The sequence below is a fragment of the Jaculus jaculus genome, chromosome 20, assembly GCF_020740685.1.
Source record: "Jaculus jaculus isolate mJacJac1 chromosome 20, mJacJac1.mat.Y.cur, whole genome shotgun sequence".
Taxonomy (NCBI): Eukaryota; Metazoa; Chordata; class Mammalia; order Rodentia; family Dipodidae; genus Jaculus; species Jaculus jaculus.
Window position 1 is genome coordinate 10,337,766 of NC_059121.1, and position 18,020 is coordinate 10,355,785.

General features: G+C 44.7%; 1 protein-coding gene across 1 annotated transcript in view; it reads left to right on the forward strand.

Annotated features, from left to right (window-relative positions):
- Nucleotides 1-16,774: 16,774 nt before the first annotated feature.
- The window catches only part of LOC123456301 (zinc finger protein 585A-like), a 171,875-nt gene continuing 170,629 nt past the window's right edge, over nucleotides 16,775-18,020 (forward strand). The window contains 1 exon segment of the mRNA XM_045139098.1: nucleotides 16,775-16,882. Within this exon segment, the coding sequence (XP_044995033.1) occupies nucleotides 16,880-16,882 (3 nt within the window). The 5' untranslated portion in view covers nucleotides 16,775-16,879.

An 18,020-nucleotide genomic window follows, 5' to 3' on the forward strand; every position in this document is an offset into this window, starting at 1 on the left:
AGAAGCTTCTCTTTTCAGATGGTAGTGACCTCTGGGATGACTCAAAAGGCAACATTGCTGAGAAGTGACAGAGGAGTGCTTAGCACTGAAACATCTCTATTACACCTTCCAAGGCTCAGGCTCCATTGCAGAAGAGGTGATGGGAAGAATGTAAGGCCAAAGGAAGTGTAGGACTCCTTACATCATGCTCTTCCAGACACAAAATGGCCTGGATATTCATGACCTCACAATACCTGGCACTACCTAAACATGACCATCATAATAGGAGGAAAAGAGGGTGATATAAAAATAAAAGGGAGACTGGTTGAGAGGGGGAAGGGATGTTATGGAGAATAGAGTTGTGAAGGGGAAAATGGGGGGCAGGGAATTATCATGGTTTATTATCTATAATTATGGAAGTTGTCAATAATAAAAAAATGTAAAAATAGATATCCATGTTGGCAAATTCAATGAGCCTCTCTTTTCTGCATTTGTTATACTTCATAGTACCATAGGCTGCCAGTTTGCCAATCTGGGGAGGAGTAAAGCTGACTAAAGAGCAGGATAATCCTGCAGCACTCACACTCCTTAGAAAGACTATATTCTTCCTGTTGTCCCAATGCAGGTAAATTGGCCCCATGTCAATGGTTATAATCTCTCAAACAATTGCAGCTGAATGGGCAGAAATTTTGGGCCAAAGGTTTCATTTTTGCTGTGCCATATCTCCCTGCTTACACCAGTCCATTTCTACAAAACGCAATGCTGCACAAGTTCTCATGCCACAGGCATAACAAACAGCAAGCCTCTCCCACGACTGTTCTAACCCAGCCCAGGCAAAGCTCTTTCTCACCCTCATAAGCCAAATCACGCAGTTCAGAGTTCTTACTACATTCAGGTCTTTCAACTCTGACCAGAATGTTCCATAAAACCGCACTTACAGGACTGGAGAGATGGCTTAGCGGTTAAGCGCTTGCCTGTGAAGCCTAAGGACCCCGGTTCGAGGCTCAGTTCCCCAGGTCCCACGTTAGCCAGATGCACAAGGGGGCGCACGCGTCTGGAGTTCGTTTGCAGAGGCTGGAAGCCCTGGCGCGCCCATTCTCTCTCTGTCTCCCTCTATCTGTCTTTCTCTCTGTGTCAGTCGCTCTCAAATAAATAAATAAATAAATTTAAAAAAAAACTGCACTTACAGCACTGCAAGGCGTCTCTTAGTGCAAGATTTCAAATACTTCCACATTGCTCTCATTAAGATAATTCTTAGGGCAGGAAACATATTTTAAGTATCAGTATCTCTATAAGCAATAAACTTAATATACCAGAAATGAGACAATTAAGTGAAACTTTGATTGAGACTGATTATACATAGCTCAAGAATAAAATAAAACTTGGTCATTGTTAAATTAACCAAGCCTGATTCTAACATTCACTAGAGACAATATGACAGACGGAAAGTAATTTTTTTTAACCATTGAACAATTTTAAAGCTTAACTAAAGAAATATTGCCCCAGCCAGCGGGGAGTTGAACAAGGACCTGAGGGGAAGTTAACCTGAATGGGAGAAGGCAAACACACAAGAAGGAAACCATGCTAGGTGTTTGTCAAGCCCTCGAGACTTATTCAGGCAGATATGGCTTATATATAGAAGATAGAACTTTTTTGAAAATGTTTACATGCCGAAGGTCAGTTTCACCAGGGTGTTAATCCAACTATCAGGCACCCATTCAGCCTAGGCTGTATGCTAAACAATGCTTTAGGATCAAAAGATTAAGAGTTTAGAGATCACCCTTAGCTCCCAAGGTCAAAGAGCAGCTGCAGATCAAGAGATCTCCTTTGTATTAAGAGATAAGAGAACCTCCTTAGTTCCCAAGGTCAAAGAGCAGCTACAGCTCCTGACAAAATATTACAATAAGTCACTTTTTGTAGGAGTTAGATTATAGCCTCAGTGATAATGGTAAGGAAAGTGTAAGAGAAAACCTATAGAGAACATGGGGCTTTATCTCTACAGACAAGACGGTTTTATTGAGAGAAAACAGTGAGGGACCTCAGCTTTCCAGTGGGATGAAGGCTGAAGCACTGAGCCAGGCTAGGGTGCAAGTTTATAAGTAGAATCTTAAGGAAAAGCAAGGCTGTCCTAGGTGCAATTGGTAAGAAAAACTTACAGCTGTTTGTGTCTTCAGTCAGGAATGTCTAAAGGATACTCATATGGTCCCTGATCCCTCAAGGCCATCTAGGCTGATAGAGAGTACATCAATCAGGAAAGGTGTCAAACTTAATGGGGCTGAGTGCCTCTGTTGTTTCTTTTATTGCCCTGATCCTTGGGGATAGCCATTAACTCTTTAGTTCCTTTTTGGTTTTCAGGGTAGGCCATTGACACTTCAATAATCCTCTAGGAAAACCAGCATGAACAAGACAAGAACTGAAAGGATAAAAGTTGCCATATTTCTGCTGCTCTGTTTTCTAGCTGCTTTGCTAACTTGCCTTTTTAAGCTTCTGTAATATGGCTTGCTTGCTACTGCACTGAATCACAGAACTGCCATTTTGCAACTGCCTCCATTTTGTAAAAAGTATGCAACTACCTCCATTTTGTAAAAAGTATACCATAAGGACCTGGCCCTTTGTACGCCCTACCCAATCAGAGGGACCCTCACGAGCCCGCCTCGTGGGCCCCACCCAATCAGGGGAACCCACGGCTGAAAAGCCCCTATGACTCTGCATACCTATAGTTTTCAGCCTTTATAAGCTGACCAAACACGTGGCTAGGGGCTCTTCACCTTTCCTCCTGCGAGAGGAATCTGTGTTGAGCCCCGATGCATCGGAATCAATAAACCTCGTGCGGTTTGCATTGAGAGCGTCCTGCGTGAGTGTTCTTGGGGTCCCGTAGACAGCCCTGAGCGGGGACCCCTCCGGGGAACCCCACATTTGGCGAGCCAGCCAGGAGTCTCTACAGGACCCCAGACCTCATCTAGGACCCCTCAGAGGTAAGAGGCGCCTCCCGTCTTGTCTGTGTATGTCTGTACTTTTATATCTGTCCTCTGGAAAAATTCTCGATTTCAACCGGTTTCAGTATCTGGATGCCTTCCCTTTGGGTGCTCTGAGTTGGGGCTGACGGGCCTGAGAACCACCACCCAGCAATCTGGAGGACGCTCCTGATTGCCCCCAGGAGACAGGTTTTTCTGTCTCCTATCTGAAGAACTCGGATCGAGTTCGCCTCTGTCGGGAAGCATCATCTGGGTCCCGCTCGCCGCCATCTGCTTCAGTTTTGTTTTTACTCGAGCAGCGATCGGGCCGCCTTTGTCTCTTTGTTCTCAGTGTTCTCCAGATCCTTTTGTTCTCCTATCTCTTTTATTCCCCTTCCAACATGGGACAGACTATCTCAACCCCTTTGGACTTGACTTTAGCTCACTGGACTGACGTTAAGAGCTGAGCTCATAATTTATCTGTTGAAATAAAGAAAGGAAAATGGCAAACTCTATGTGAGGGAGAAGGGACTATGTTTAATGTTGGATGGCCCCGAGGAGGGACCTTTAACCCAGATCTTACCAGGGGATGATCCAACTCAGAGACCTCTGCCACCCCTACAATATTGGCCTTTCTCCTCCGCAGACCTTTATAATTGGAAGGCCAACCACCCTCCCTTCTCGGAGGACCCCTCAAAATTAACTGCACTCATGGAACCCCTAGTTTTCTCCCACCAGCCCACATGGTTGCCAGCAGTTACTCCAGACCCTCTTCACGACCGAGGAGAGGGAACGTATCCTGTTGGAAGCCAGAAAGAACGTCCCTGGTGACGACAGGCGCCCAACGTGGCGGCTCGAGGCACGGACCCTGCTGGACGGAAAGCCCCCAGCACATGAGCTCCGGGGTCACCGCTTCTCCGCCCAAGAAGACGGCAAGACCTGGTAAGTTTTCCCTCTTCATTCCATCCCATCAAGATGGGCCATTCATTGTCTAAAGAGGCTTCTTTCATAAAGGATTTAAAAGCCTCTCTCAGCGAGGAATACGGGTAAAGAAAAAGGATCTTATACAGTTTTTTATTTTTGTTGATAAGACATGTCCATGGTTTATGATTGATGGACCTAACATTCATCCCAAGAAATGACAAAGGGTTAGTAAAGAATTAAATCAAAAACTTACTACTGAAAAAAATGGCAAAGAGTCAACACCTCTGTCTCCTGTGTGAGATATGTGTCGACCCCAGAGCTCTGGTTTCCTGAATAAAGCCTCATGCTTTTGCAGCAAGTTGGGTCTCCTGTGTGTCTTTGGGTGCATGCTATCTCGAGACTTGAGTAAAGGTCTCCCTCTGGGGGTCTTTCAATTGAGGACTCGTCCAGGGATTTGCACGTCCACCCAGGACTCCGGAGACCCCCTTGGAGGTAAACAATGTAAATGTCTGCAGCGCTGCTTGTCTGAGTGTTTGTCTGAGTGTTTGTCTGAGTGATTTCTGTGATTTCTGTTGCTCTGATCTGTTTTAATTTCGGTTTGGGCAGCTGTTGTTCGGGACCGTGAGGACCTGATAACGGTGGTTGGCAGGACCACAGGCTGCAATCCTGGGGGACGCCCCAGGATCTGAGGAGAGTCAGGGTGGCTGACAGTCTCCTATCTGGTAAAGGAAGATTGTGTATTTCTCCTTCAGGAGAAACCACAGAGGTATCTTCCATCTGAAACTGCATTTGGTTTTCTGTTCTGGACGCATCGGAGGTGTCACGGTTTTTGGTTTCTTTTTGTCAGTATCTATTTTGTGTTTGTTTGTGGACTCTTGTTTCTAATTATGGTACAGACTGTGACGACCCCCCTGACTCTGACGGTATCTCATTTCTCTGAAGTTAGAAGTAAGGCTCATGACTTATCTGTAAAAATTAAAAAAGGTAAATAACAGACTTTCTGCTCCTTTGAATGGCTGCCAGAGGGAGCATTTGATCTAACCATTATTTCTGCTGTTAAGAATATTGTTTTTCAGAAGGGACCCATTCTCACCCAGATCAACAGCCATACATCCTGGTCTGGGAGAGCCTAGTGACGGATCCCCGGCATGGGTCAAGCCCTGGATCCACCCCCCGCCACGGTCAGGCTCCCGAGTCCTGGCAGTGGCCCAACAAGCCACGAGAAAACCAAGCCGAATGGCCACAGAACCCTCGGCTCAGCCCAAAATATATCCTGAAATAGAGGACCCTCCCGAGTGGCCCTCTGCCCCGATTCCATCTCCCCCACCTTAGCCCCCTGCTCTCCCCGCTCCAGCTTTGGCTGAGGGAGGAGGAGATGGGCCCACTGCAGGGACTAGAAACTGAAGGACCTGATTCTACCGTATGAGCCTTTGGTCCTCCCCCTGACCTAGCATGTCTCAGGCCCAAATGAGCAGCCTACCTAGCTCCCAAATGAGATTGATGTGGGATTCCCTCTCACCCGACCTGAATGGAATTACAACTCAGCAGAAGGTAGGGAGCAACTGACAGTCTACCACCAGGCTCTGATGGCAGGTCTCAGGGGGGGCTGCTCGCCACCCCATGAATCTGGCTAAAGTAACCTCCCTCTATCTTTTTAGAATGCTTGATGGAGGCTTCCCAGAGATATACTCCTTTTGACCTTACTTCTCCCGGTCAACAGGCAGTGATAACAATGACATAGATAAGGCAGTCCACTCCAGACATTAAAAGCAAGACAAGAAAGGAACTTAGATAGGATATTGGCTACAGTGAAAAAAAAAAAAAAAAAAAAAAAAAAAAAAAAACCCGAGGGCTTTAGGAAGCCCCTTGAGAAGGATCAATGTACGTATTGCAAGGAAAGAGGATGTTGGGTTCGCGAATGCCCCAAAAGGAAAGAAACTGGGAAGGAATTTTTCAATGTTGGGACATAGAGTGCTTGTTAAAAATGTCTTTTGAGTGGTACTTAGATCAGAATGTTAAAGTATGTAAATAAAGATGTGTGGATAAAAAAAATATATATATATATATGTGGATATAAAAAATATATTTTCAGGCTGAAGTATGTTGGGATAGTTTGCTTGAGCTTTATCAAATTTAAGTCATGGGTAAAACATAAAATTGTTTTATGTTAATAAAAATTTCTGTGGTGCATGAAATCAATAGTTATCAAGTTTAAGCCAAAATCATTGGTTGTCAAATAATGGTTTTTTTCTTTCAAAAAGATTTATCAAGGGTTATATTAATATTTAGCTAGCTGTTTGGGCTCAGAAAAGACCAGATTCTACTTTGTTGTATGTAAAGTAACTATCTCAATTTTGGCATCTTAAGTCCAGTGCTTATAACAAAATTAACCCTTAAGACATATTCCCTACTTTAGGGCACAGCCTCATGCTCAAACAATGGTCCTCATATGAAAAAAAAAAAATCAAACTCCACGGTTCTGTTTCCAATGTTCTCTGGGTAATTTGTACCCACACAGGTATCTAAACTAATCAAAGATGTTTTCACACAGGTGCTAAGATGTTATATTGTCTTACTTGTTTTCTACGTTAAATGAATTAAGTTTGTAAATCAACTGGTACTGTTTTCAAGACTGGTAACAGGTTCTGCCTATACTTATAAATGTTGGATATTTAAAATGGGAGATGTGCCTACTTTCTATACCTCAGATATATATATGACTTATGCTACCACAGTACAACAAAAATTTTAAAGATAGGACAAAATGATTTTAGAAGCCCTGTGCCATTCTTTAGTTAAGTCTATTTCAGTAATTAAATGTGCTCTATATGTATGTACATCCAAGCTGGTGTAACTTCCTTTCTAAGTGTGTTAATCACCTATGTAGAAGCCAAAGCCAATTGGAATCATCGGAGTAAAAAGTGTCAATATTTTGGCCTGTGCTCCCATGTCATGAGGCCACTGGAGATGATGGGACACTTCTACACTGGCCCCCTGGTAAGTCACCTGTCTTCCTGAGCAGGGAGGATATGGAGACCCAAACAAAAGTGGTGTACAATGTAAAACAGGAGAGTCACAATTGAGGAGCAATCAGTCCTCCTGACTTCCCAAAGAAGGGAAAACTACCTGGCCAGCATGGCCCTGACTCATCCTAACAGGCAAAAGACACCAGTAAGCTATGGGGCTACTCCTGTGTCCCTAAAGTCTCTTTGGAGAGCCATTAATGACCTCCAAAATTAATCCTTAATTAACTTTTGGCTATCTACAAGGTCTTAAACACTCAGAGAGAAATGTATAACCAAAGATTAAAAAAAAATAGCTCTTTATTATTAAGATTAAATGTTATGTATATGTTTCTGATAACTCTGCTAGCATCTCATCTGTTTTACAAGCCATGTTAAATACTACTGTGCCATTTAATGAACAGTTCTGAAAGAAGATCTCAGCCAGCTCATCCTCAGATGGTCCTGAGATGATCCAAGCCTGTCTACCTGGATTCCCTCGACCTGCAAAAAGACCAGTTTGCTGTGTGTTCACTTCTCAGTAACTCCTTACTTTTATTCTTTCCAAAGTTATCTTTCAAGATTATCTTCCTACACTCTGGGGTACATTAAAATAGTTCCCCTCTCTAGGAGAGATTCTCTAACTGCAACAAGTCTCCACTTCGTGTCCCGTTCAGCAGGAAGTAGTAAATGATCTGATGTCTTCGACCCAGTCCCCTAAAGCAGTTAGAGTGTCTTCTCATGAGAGGGAGAAATAAAAGGGAAATAGACTGTCTATACCATACGTTCCTGTTGTCATAGATAAAGTTTACTTAAAATAAGTTTATTTAAAGTTCCTCAAATAAAATTATAGAGCTTGGTTGAAATGCCATACAGATTAGGACCTCCCTTTTATGAGGGAATTGCCATCCTTACATCTCCTGTGTCTACTAACAGTGCAGAGGGATTATTCTGGCACTCTGCCCCAGAGGGGGGTATTACTCTTGCATCCATTTCCGGCCTCGGACTGTGTCTATTAGGCCCTGATATGCTCCCTCCTCTGACTCTTGAACCGGTATGCAACCAAACTGCTATTATCAATGACTCCTTTATATATACTAAAGCCCCTAGTAACTCCTATCTTGCTTGTTCCATGGGGCTGACTCCTTTATTGTCAACAAGGACTTTTTACAGACTAAGGACTATTGTGTTGTAGTTATAGTTTTGCCACGATTTTTCATTCATGATTCTGAAAGTTTTACATCTACTATAGATTAAGGCATTGCCATTAAACCAAATAGAGAGCCTTTAACTGCCCTCACCCTGACTGTGCTCCTGGGACTTGGTGTTATGGGAGCAAGAACAGGCATTGCCTCGCTGGTAACCTCCCAACAGCATTTTTCACAACTCAGTGCCTTAGTGGACAGAGATCTTAACCTCATACATGAGGGGATACAAGATCTCAAAGATTCTTTGGCCTCGCTCTCTGAGGTTGTACTTCAAAACTGGAGAGGGCTAAATTTAATATTCTTAAAGGAAGGGGGACTCTGTGTAGCCCTCAAAGAAGAATGTTGTTTTACTTAGATAAGACTGGGCTAATACAAAATAGCCTTGATAAAGTTAAAAAAAAAAAAATCTAGAGGAAAAATTGGTTTTCCACATCTCCCTGGCTAACTACTTTGCTTCCCAGTCTTTTAGGCCCTTTTGTTGGATTCCTTTTGCTTATCTCCTTTGGCCCCTGGGACTTCAGATGACTAACCAGTTTCATTAAGAGTCAGGTAGATTCTGCAATCAAGCTGGTTACTACCATCGCCTCGCACAGAAGAAACATCTGCCGCTGACCTGCCAAAAGAACAAGACAACCCCCCATCTCAACCCTTAATAATGGGGTTGGGTGTTGCAGGAGCAGGCACCGGCATAGCTTCCCTTGTCACCTCCAACCACTCAGTTTAGCAATAGACAAGGATCTACAAGAGTTACAGTCAGGAATGCAGAACCTAAAGGACTCGGTTTCTTCACTTTCAGAGGTTGTGTTACAGAATAGAAGAGGCCTAGATTTATTATTTTTACAACAGGGGGGACTCTGTGCAGCTCTAAAAGAAGAGTGCTGCTTCTATGCAGACAAGACTGGATTAGTAGAAAACAGCTTGCATAAAGTACGAGGAAGCCTAGAACAACGCAAACGGGAGAGACAACAGAACCAGTTTTGGTATGAATCTTGGTTCACCAGGTCCCCCTGGATGACTACTTTGATCTCCACCTTGCTAGGGCCACTTATCATCTTAATTCTCCTCTTCACCTTTGGTCCATGAATAATAAATAGATTAGTTACCTTTATTAGAGAAAGGATCAGCACTGTCCAAGTCATGATACTTAAACAATAGTACCAGTCTCTTGCAGAAACTGAAATTCCATGATTGGAATTATGACAAAGAAAAGGGGGAAATGAAAGGATAAAAGTTGCCATATTTCTGCTGCTCTGTTTTCTAGCTGCTTTGCTAACTTGCCTTTTTAAGCTTCTGTAATATGGCTTGCTTGCTACTGCACTGAATCACAGAACTGCCATTTTGCAACTGCCTCCATTTTGTAAAAAGTATGCAACTACCTCCATTTTGTAAAAAGTATACCATAAGGACCTGGCCCTTTGTACGCCCTACCCAATCAGAGGGACCCTCACGAGCCCGCCTCGTGGGCCCCACCCAATCAGGGGAACCCACGGCTGAAAAGCCCCTATGACTCTGCATACCTATAGTTTTCAGCCTTTATAAGCTGACCAAACACGTGGCTAGGGGCTCTTCACCTTTCCTCCTGCGAGAGGAATCTGTGTTGAGCCCCGATGCATCGGAATCAATAAACCTCGTGCGGTTTGCATTGAGAGCGTCCTGCGTGAGTGTTCTTGGGGTCCCGTAGACAGCCCTGAGCGGGGACCCCTCCGGGGAACCCCACAGAACCACCTTAAAATTACAGTTTTATCCAAGAATAACAATGTATGCTTATTGAGAGCTAAACGTGGAATAAAATTACAATATTCTAATATCCTAACATCTGGAAAAGTCTAATATTAATAAAAAGTAGAGTTTACATATTTAAGGCACATGAGGCTACAGAGAGTAAACTATGAACAAAAGATCTGCTGACAGAATGTAAAATACACAAGAAATCTATATATCTAGTAAGATTTTCTGGCTTAAATATGAAGATGTGAAAATTTTTAAACTTATCAGAATTCGGATGCCTTTATATACATACATTTTTGAGGAGGTTTAGTACTCTTAAAAGCTAAATAAAATGTCTATTCGATCTATAAGTCAGTTTTTGAAATTACTTTAGTTATATTGAATATGCCCAAAGAATAGAGGAACTGTATTAAACTGTCATAATCTACTAAAAAAGGAGACAAATCTCATGAAAAAGAGAGGGACTGAGCATGTTAGGGCCACTTGCCACTGTAAATGATTTTCAAGACAATTTTCAAATGTATGTTCCATTATGTGCATTTGGTTTTGCAAATAAGCACCTTTAGTTGTTGAGTCAAAAAGAATTATTTTTAATCTCTTCTAAATCAATTTAATAGCACTATATTGAATTCCAGAGATACACAAAATTTTATGACACAATCTATTGTGAGACCAAATATAACCATTTTTATAAAAAGGCCCAGGCCTGACTTAGATAGAGAACTAGCCGGCCAATGTGCTGACCTTTTGCTTCTGTAAACTTTGCTTGCTTAATTGCTGCCTTTCCCCCCTAAAGTTTCTGAGGAAGCTCCACTTCAAGGACATTGCAGAAAATCTCCACTGGAGGGGGGGGGCTGCTTAGATAAGAAACTGAGGAATCTCCACTTCAAGGACAATGGAGATGACTTCATCTGCCTGGAGTGCCCCTAGCTCCTGCCCCCAACTTTGCCAGCTGAAACCCCAAGTCAATCAGACCTTTTTAAAACAACCAATCATGTATCTATCCCCTACTTCTTTGTTCAAATTACTGTATGAACCCCTTCCCCCAAAAGAAAGGGGCTCTCTCCCTCACTACCCCTGTGCCAGACTGTGGGGATGAAGCCCAGGCCTTGGCTTGCAATAAAGAAACCTGTTGCTTTTGCATTCGAGTGTCTCAGCTTCTGGGGTGGTTCTCTGGGTGACTCCTGGGTGACTGGGGAACTTGGCTCTTGGTCAGGGGTCTTGGCACAACACTATAACTATTCAAACGTGAACCAACTTTATAATTCTGTCTGTGGTACCTTGGTAAACTAGTTCAGTAAGAATGTAAGTTAAAATTAAAGTATTAAGACTGACTGTTGGAGGAATGGAGGCATTACATCTTAAAATCACAACATAACAGTGTTTTTTTTATTATTACTTTTTACTGTTCACCATGAAGTAAATAGTTTTTAAGTGCGTGGGATATAAATACTGTTTAATGTTTCAAATGTGGTCTATTTGCCTTCTAAAATGGGGGGGGGGTAAAGAATAAATAGTTTCTTTGTGAGAGTTTTTTCTTTGAGGCAGGTTTTTAGATATAATAAACTTGGGAGGGAATTAAATATTAAGTCAAATTTATCCTTAAGACATACTTAAAAGAGGAAACTAATTAACTTAGTTAGGTACTCTTAAAATGAAATGTGTGTGTGTGTGTGTGTGTGTGTGTGTGTGTGTGCGCGCGCGCATGTGTCTTTCATGACCATTATTATAAATTCAGTTTTTCATGACCATTATTATAAATTCAGTCTTTCATGACCATTATTATAACCAGTTTAACATCAATGAGTTAAAGTTAACTTTACAACCTGAATACCATAGCAACCTGAGACCAACCAGGGTCATACTTTGCTAATCTGGTGTAAGACCTAGGTTAAGTCATTTTATGTCTCAAGAAGTCTGCAATCCGATTAAGTACTTTATCTTCAACTTGTTTTAGCTTACTCATATCTTCATCTACATACTTTTACCTTACAATCCATGTGACCACTATGTAACAATCTTTTTCATCAAACATTTAACATTCAACATATAAAGTTTTCTCTCCAGTTTATATTTTTCAGTCAGTTCTTGTCATACTTACCAACAAAAACTTTTATTGTTTTAACCAAAACACTTTTAATATGACCATTTTTCCTCAAAAGGCCTTGTGAAATAACTTTTTAAAAGAGTAGATCAGATTTGACTTGTGTTATTTGCCCAGAACAAACATATAGAACTTTGCTTCATATAACTTTCTGGAAACACATTTCTAAAAATATGAGGGCTGGAGAGATTGCTTAGTGGTTAAGCACTTGCCTGTTAAGCCTAAGGACCCCGGTTCGAGGCTCGGTTCCCCAGGTACCACGTTAGCCAGATGCACAAGGGGGCGCATGCATCTGGAGTTCGTTTGCAGAGGCTGGAAGCCCTGGTGCGTCCATTCTCTCTGTCTCCCTCTATCTGTCTTTCTCTCTGTGTCTGTTGCTCTCAAATAAATAAATTAAAAAAAAAACAAATAAAAATATGAAAGCACATTTAAACATTATTAGAAGTTTTAGAATTTTTTTTTACAAATTTAGTATTTAGTACTTTTAAATTTAAACATAAATCTTGAGGCTATTGTCTGTTAGCAGTTCCATATAAGCATAGAAAGAAAAAGTAAAGATAAAACAGTTACAAAGTTCTTATAAGAAGTCCCAATAGCAAGTTGGTATTCATTCATCATCATGCTGGGGCCAGGATCCTGAGATTCCCTGTGCTTGCAGTTCCTTGGCTCTGCAAGGCAGGCAAGCTAAGAAAGACCCCCCCCCCCCAAATTCCAGGGATTGATTTGATCTTCCCTCAGTGGTATAAAGCAGCTTTTCAAACCTCTCAATTTACAACACTTTAAGAGTAGGAGAATCTTGAGCTGGGCGTGGTGGCCCACGCCTTTAATCCTGGCACTCGGGAGGCAGAGGTAGGAGGATTGCCATGAGTTCAAGGTCACCCTGAGATGACAGAGTTAATTCCAGGTCAGCCTGGACCAGAGTGAGACCCTACCTCGGAAAAAAAAAAGAGTAGGAGAATCTTGCATTCTTTTTTCTATGATATTAATTACTTTTAGTGTTCCTTCTAGGGGACACTTAACAGTAAAAATTGGGTATGCTGTCTAGTAGAGTGGGCTTCATGGAAAACATCCCCACAGTGAAATGGCACTGCTCAGAACAGAAATCATTCTGCAACCTTAGGGCTGTAAACCACATGCATGTTCACACACACACACACACACACACACACATTCATTTTAAGTGCACTTTTCATATAGATTCTAGACGACCATTTCTCCTTCATATATTCATTCATTTATTCAGAAGTTATGCATTTCCATTTGTTTTTACAAATCCAGAGATTAAAATCAAACCTTATAATCAGGCAGGGTGTCAGAAGAGGCTGAGGGAGCTGGAGAAACCGGAGGAGCTGTTGGGGCGAGGTCCTCTCTGGTGTCAAAGTCAAAAGCAGAGGGTGAAGATTAGTATGGGAGAGGGGGTGAGTGAGAGTGTATTTCTAAGACTTTGGTTAGGACCTGGTGAGAATGGCAGGTAGAGCAGAGAGAAGGCCTTTCATACAAAGCGAAAAATAGGGTACTGTGGACCATTTGCCTGTATGTTGGCAGAAGTTTGTTATAAATCAGTGCGAGTTTGGAAATCACAAGTATCATTTTCAGGACATTTGGACATATTGTCCAGCTTATGGATGTGGCCAGGCAGATTTGCAGAGAAAGATAAGTTGTAGCAAGGACACAAGGAAAGAGCCAAACAAGAGTGAGAGAAAACTAATGCAGCGCTTAAGCTGGGTTTGCACAGAGCACCAATATGACTCCCTGGCCTGTTAGGATGCATGGAGCCTGGATTTGCCACCTGGGCAGAGGCCATACAGGCTGCAATTGTCAGATGTTAAGCTTGTTAGAGGGCAAGGAGGGAGACTGTGCTCTGAAGGACTCAGGAACCAAATGGATGCCATGACAGGCTTCAGAGTCCTCAGTAGGCCTAAGTTTCTATTTCCCAGCAAGATCTAAGGGTGGGTTTAACGGTTACTGGAAACTGATTATGCCATAAGATAAGTTCAATTCCCCTAGCTCCAGCCCGCTGACCTTGCTGTAAGGGTAGGCTTAACAGTTAAACCGATTATCCCATACATTCCTGAAGTCATGAGACTTTCCTGTGGTCATAAAATAAGCTCAAATCCTCTAGCTCCAGCCCGCCAATTTTGCCCGCCCAAATCCTAAGCCAACCAGAAGAGTACACTGTTTAAATCAGCCAATCATGTACCATCCCCTTCTTCAATGTTCAAATACCTATAAAATCCCCTACAAAAACCCTCCCCTTCCCCTACTCTGGGCTTTTGTATGGAATCACTGCATTGGTTCCAAGAGCCCGAATTAAAGCTCCTTGTCCTTGCATAAGTGTTTTCCTCTCCTTGGTGGTCACTGGGGGTGTGAGAACTGGGCATAACGTGCTCCTGATGGCAAAAGCTGCTGGCAGTAGAGCTCAGGAGGGAGAGGAAGAGGAGGGAGGGATATGGGTGTCCCAAGATAGTGCATGTGAACCAAAAGGTGCCACTTAAGGTATGGTAGACCAGAGGGGGGAGGAGAGAGAGAGAGAGAGAGAGTCCCGAGGACACCCGAGGTATCCAAAGTGCATTTTTCTGGAGACCTGGGGTTGGGGCCTAGTGGCTGAAGGCTGTAGCCTGGCATGCTGGCCAGGTTTCCAAGAGGAGGGGTGAACACCCAGTCAGGCTAATCCAAGAGAGAGGGACACTTGCTGAGAAGGAGGGTGGAGATGACCGAGAAAAGAACAGTGAGGCAGGAATCGTGGTGGGTGTGAGAGCGTGTATCAGGCAGAGATGGTCTGAGGCCTTCAGAGGGTCGGATGGCAGCTCAGAGGTCCAGTCAGAGAAAAGGAGTTGTGGCTGCCTTAGAGAGTGTCGCGAGCACTCTCAAAGGTGATTGGTTGAGAGGATTCCGCCCATGAAGGTCAATAATACTCAGACGCTGGTGTACTCGCAAAGGAGTTTACTGGGATGAAAGTCACACACAAGCAAGTCCAAACTATCACAACTAATATTATAGCTAATATAATATATATCCAAATTATATTCATCACTACTAACACAATATTTCTAGTGAGTCTAAAATGTATACAACCTGATATCGCGACACTTGGGAGTATCGCGAGACTCGGTCTGTGAGATTTCTGACGTCACAACCTGGCGACGCGGGGTCCGTGCTCCGACTTTCTCTCGGTTCGCAGTTTTCAAGGCGAGTCTCAGTCGTCTCGGTCGTTCGGACAGCGTGTCGGGCAGATGAATTCGGATCAGCGATGCGTCTCACGGAGGTCTCAGTCCGGACCGCTGAGCAGCCGTTCAGTCAGTCATAGTGTCGGGAGGACTGGGACAGCGGCTGCTAAGCAGCTGGGTTTTTTGTATTTTCCACTACTTATCTAGGGTTGCACACACCTTCTGGTAATCTCTTACTATGTCATTGTACTCAGTTTTTTTCTTAGATTTTTGCTTACAAAGGTTGACTTTGCAATTTTGCTCTCACACACAAAGAAAAACAAACTTATTTATCTAAACTGTCCCTGGACCATATGCTGGTCCTTACATGCTCATAACAGAGAGCAATCAGAAGCCTTCCTGTGTAAGTCAAGCACCACATGTGAGGTTCAGGAGTGACCAAGGACCACGGAGACCACTCTGAGGCAAAGATGGAAGTTTCTATTGGTGGAAAAACATGAGCTGCCAGGACTGACTCTCAAGAGTGGAGCAGTTTGGGCCGGGCGTGGTGGCGCACGCCTTTAATCCCAGCACTTGGGAGGCAGAGGTAGGAGGATCGCCATGAGTTCGAGGCCACCCTGAGACTACATAGTGAATTCCAAGTCAGCCTGGGCTAGAGTGAGACCCTACCTCCAAAAACCAAAAATAAATAAATAAATAAATAAATAAATAAATAAATAACACAGTGGAGCAGTCGGCTTGGGGTTACAGATAGGGGCTTTATATGCTCTTCAGTTGGGGGAAGGTGAGGAAGGGAAGGAATTTTCTTGTTGGGGCAGTAAATGTCTGTTCTTTATATGAGCCATAGTGTGAGACCAGATGTGCCCCGGTGAGAGATAAGGGGGCTGTATATCTATACCTGGAAAGTTGTTAGAGAGGGGAGGGATAATGGCTGGACAATTTCTTGAGGCATGTGGATGAATCACTTCACCCTCCTGCTGTAACTCCATTTGTCCTGACCTAACATGCATGATATGGATAAAGGATGGTACTTTTACATTTAGGTACAGATTAGTTAACTATGGAGATAAATGCAACCTATGCCAAACTTTTCACAGGTACTCCCGAGGTTGTATTACTTCTAAAAATATTTCAAGGCTGTGATTCCAGTTGCAGTTGTTTTAGGGGATTTCTTCCCATTTCAAAGCTCAGGCTGATTGCTTAAAACAGTAGTTGTGAAAATTCATAGAAGTAGAAAGGAGAGATTGTCATAATTTTCCCAGTTAAACTACACTTGATCTTAGCCAAAAAGCCCTGAAGCAATGGTTCTTTTCCCATTTGTGAAATATATTTCTATGTAATTCCTAAGCTGATATGAGATTAAGGGCAAAATTTGCATTGGCAATTGTGTTGCTCATAGAAGGTTTGCCTTAAAATAACATTTATTGTAGGATTTTTTTCTTTAAGCCATGGTGTCCTATAACCCAGGCTGGCATGGAACTGCTGATTTTCTTATCTCAACCTCCCAAATGCTGAAGTCACAGCCATGAAATAGCCCTTGTGGCCTAGGAGTTTGCCCCTGGTTCCCGGCCATGTACTGTCACTCAGCGCCCGAGGGGGCGGGACTTGGGGCGCCGTCCAATGGGACACACGTTCCTCCAGGACAGGGCCGGGGGCGCGCCTGCGCAGTGGGGCCTTTGTGTGGCGCGCTGGCCGTCCGCCTCCTGGGCATGCGCGCGGTCGCCTCCTCCTCGGGAGTTTGGGGCGTTTCGGTCGCGGACTGTGGCCGGGCCGCGGAGCGTCGGGGCAGGAGGAGGGAGCCCGGAGGCCGGGAATGGTGAGTGCGCCGTCGGACCCAGGGCAGGAGCCTGCACGCGGCAGATCCCGGGCGGCCGGGCTCCTCGTCCGCTTCCGAGCCCCCGGCCCCGGTTCTCCGCTGGGGCCGCCCTGCGCTCCTCCGCCCGGCGCGGCGCTGCGGTGCGGGCCGAGCGGCGCCTTCTCCGTCCGTGCGGAGCCCGCAGCCCGTGCGGCGCCCTGGGCGTGGAGCGTGCGGGGTTCGCCCCAGGGAGGGAGGCGTTCACCCCAGCCGCAGCCCGTGTGCGCCCAGCTGAGGCCCGCGGGCGAGCGGCTGCTGCCGGGGCCCTGGGGCCGGCGGGGTCCGAGTGCGGGCGGCGTGCTCCCGGAACCGGGGCCCTCTCCCCGCCCGGAACGCCGCCCGCGTGCAGCGCTCGTCGGGCGCCTCTGTCTGCCTGGAGTGTGTGCGGCCTCGAGCCGAGGGGGAGGTGGTCACCCCGCGCCACAGCTCGTGGCTGCGCAGCCCGCAGCCCACCGGCCTGCAGCCGCTGCGGGTGCCCTGGGTCCACATTCATGGATCCCGGGGGCACTGGGGCATGGAGCAGCCAGAAAGGGTGGTTTGGCAGGTGCCCTACTGCTGGATGAGTTAAGAGGACTTTCCTCAGCCAGGTGGATGGTGGCTTGTGTAGTCTGGCCTTGTTTGGGTGGGTCACCATTATACACCCTGGGTTTTTTGACCTGTGTCGCCCTTTCCCCAGGGATTCAGGAACAAAGCTGAAGAAAGAGTTCTCCCTGAGCCTCTGGTTCGGAATCTCTGTTGTCTATCACTTAATATCTGACTTCTCTTTCTCTGGATCTGTGACTATCTGACTGTGGAACTCCATGCATGTGAGCAGCATCAGCCTTGGTCTCTGTAACCATTGGCTCATGTTTCCCTAGTGTATTGGGTTTCTCACCATGCCTTCACCAGGCACTAGAGTCACTTGCCCATGCATTGGAAGCCAGATACCGTGTACTTTCTTACTGGGTGAGATTATTTAGGCAGCTCCCCTTTCAGCTAAGTCCCCGTGTGTGTATGGGAAGGCCTGGCTGGTGAGAACAGGTCTAGCTGGCTTGGGACATGGTTCAGAAACACAGGAGCAGGGGAGACAGGGCAGAAACAGTCTACTTCGTCTTCTCCC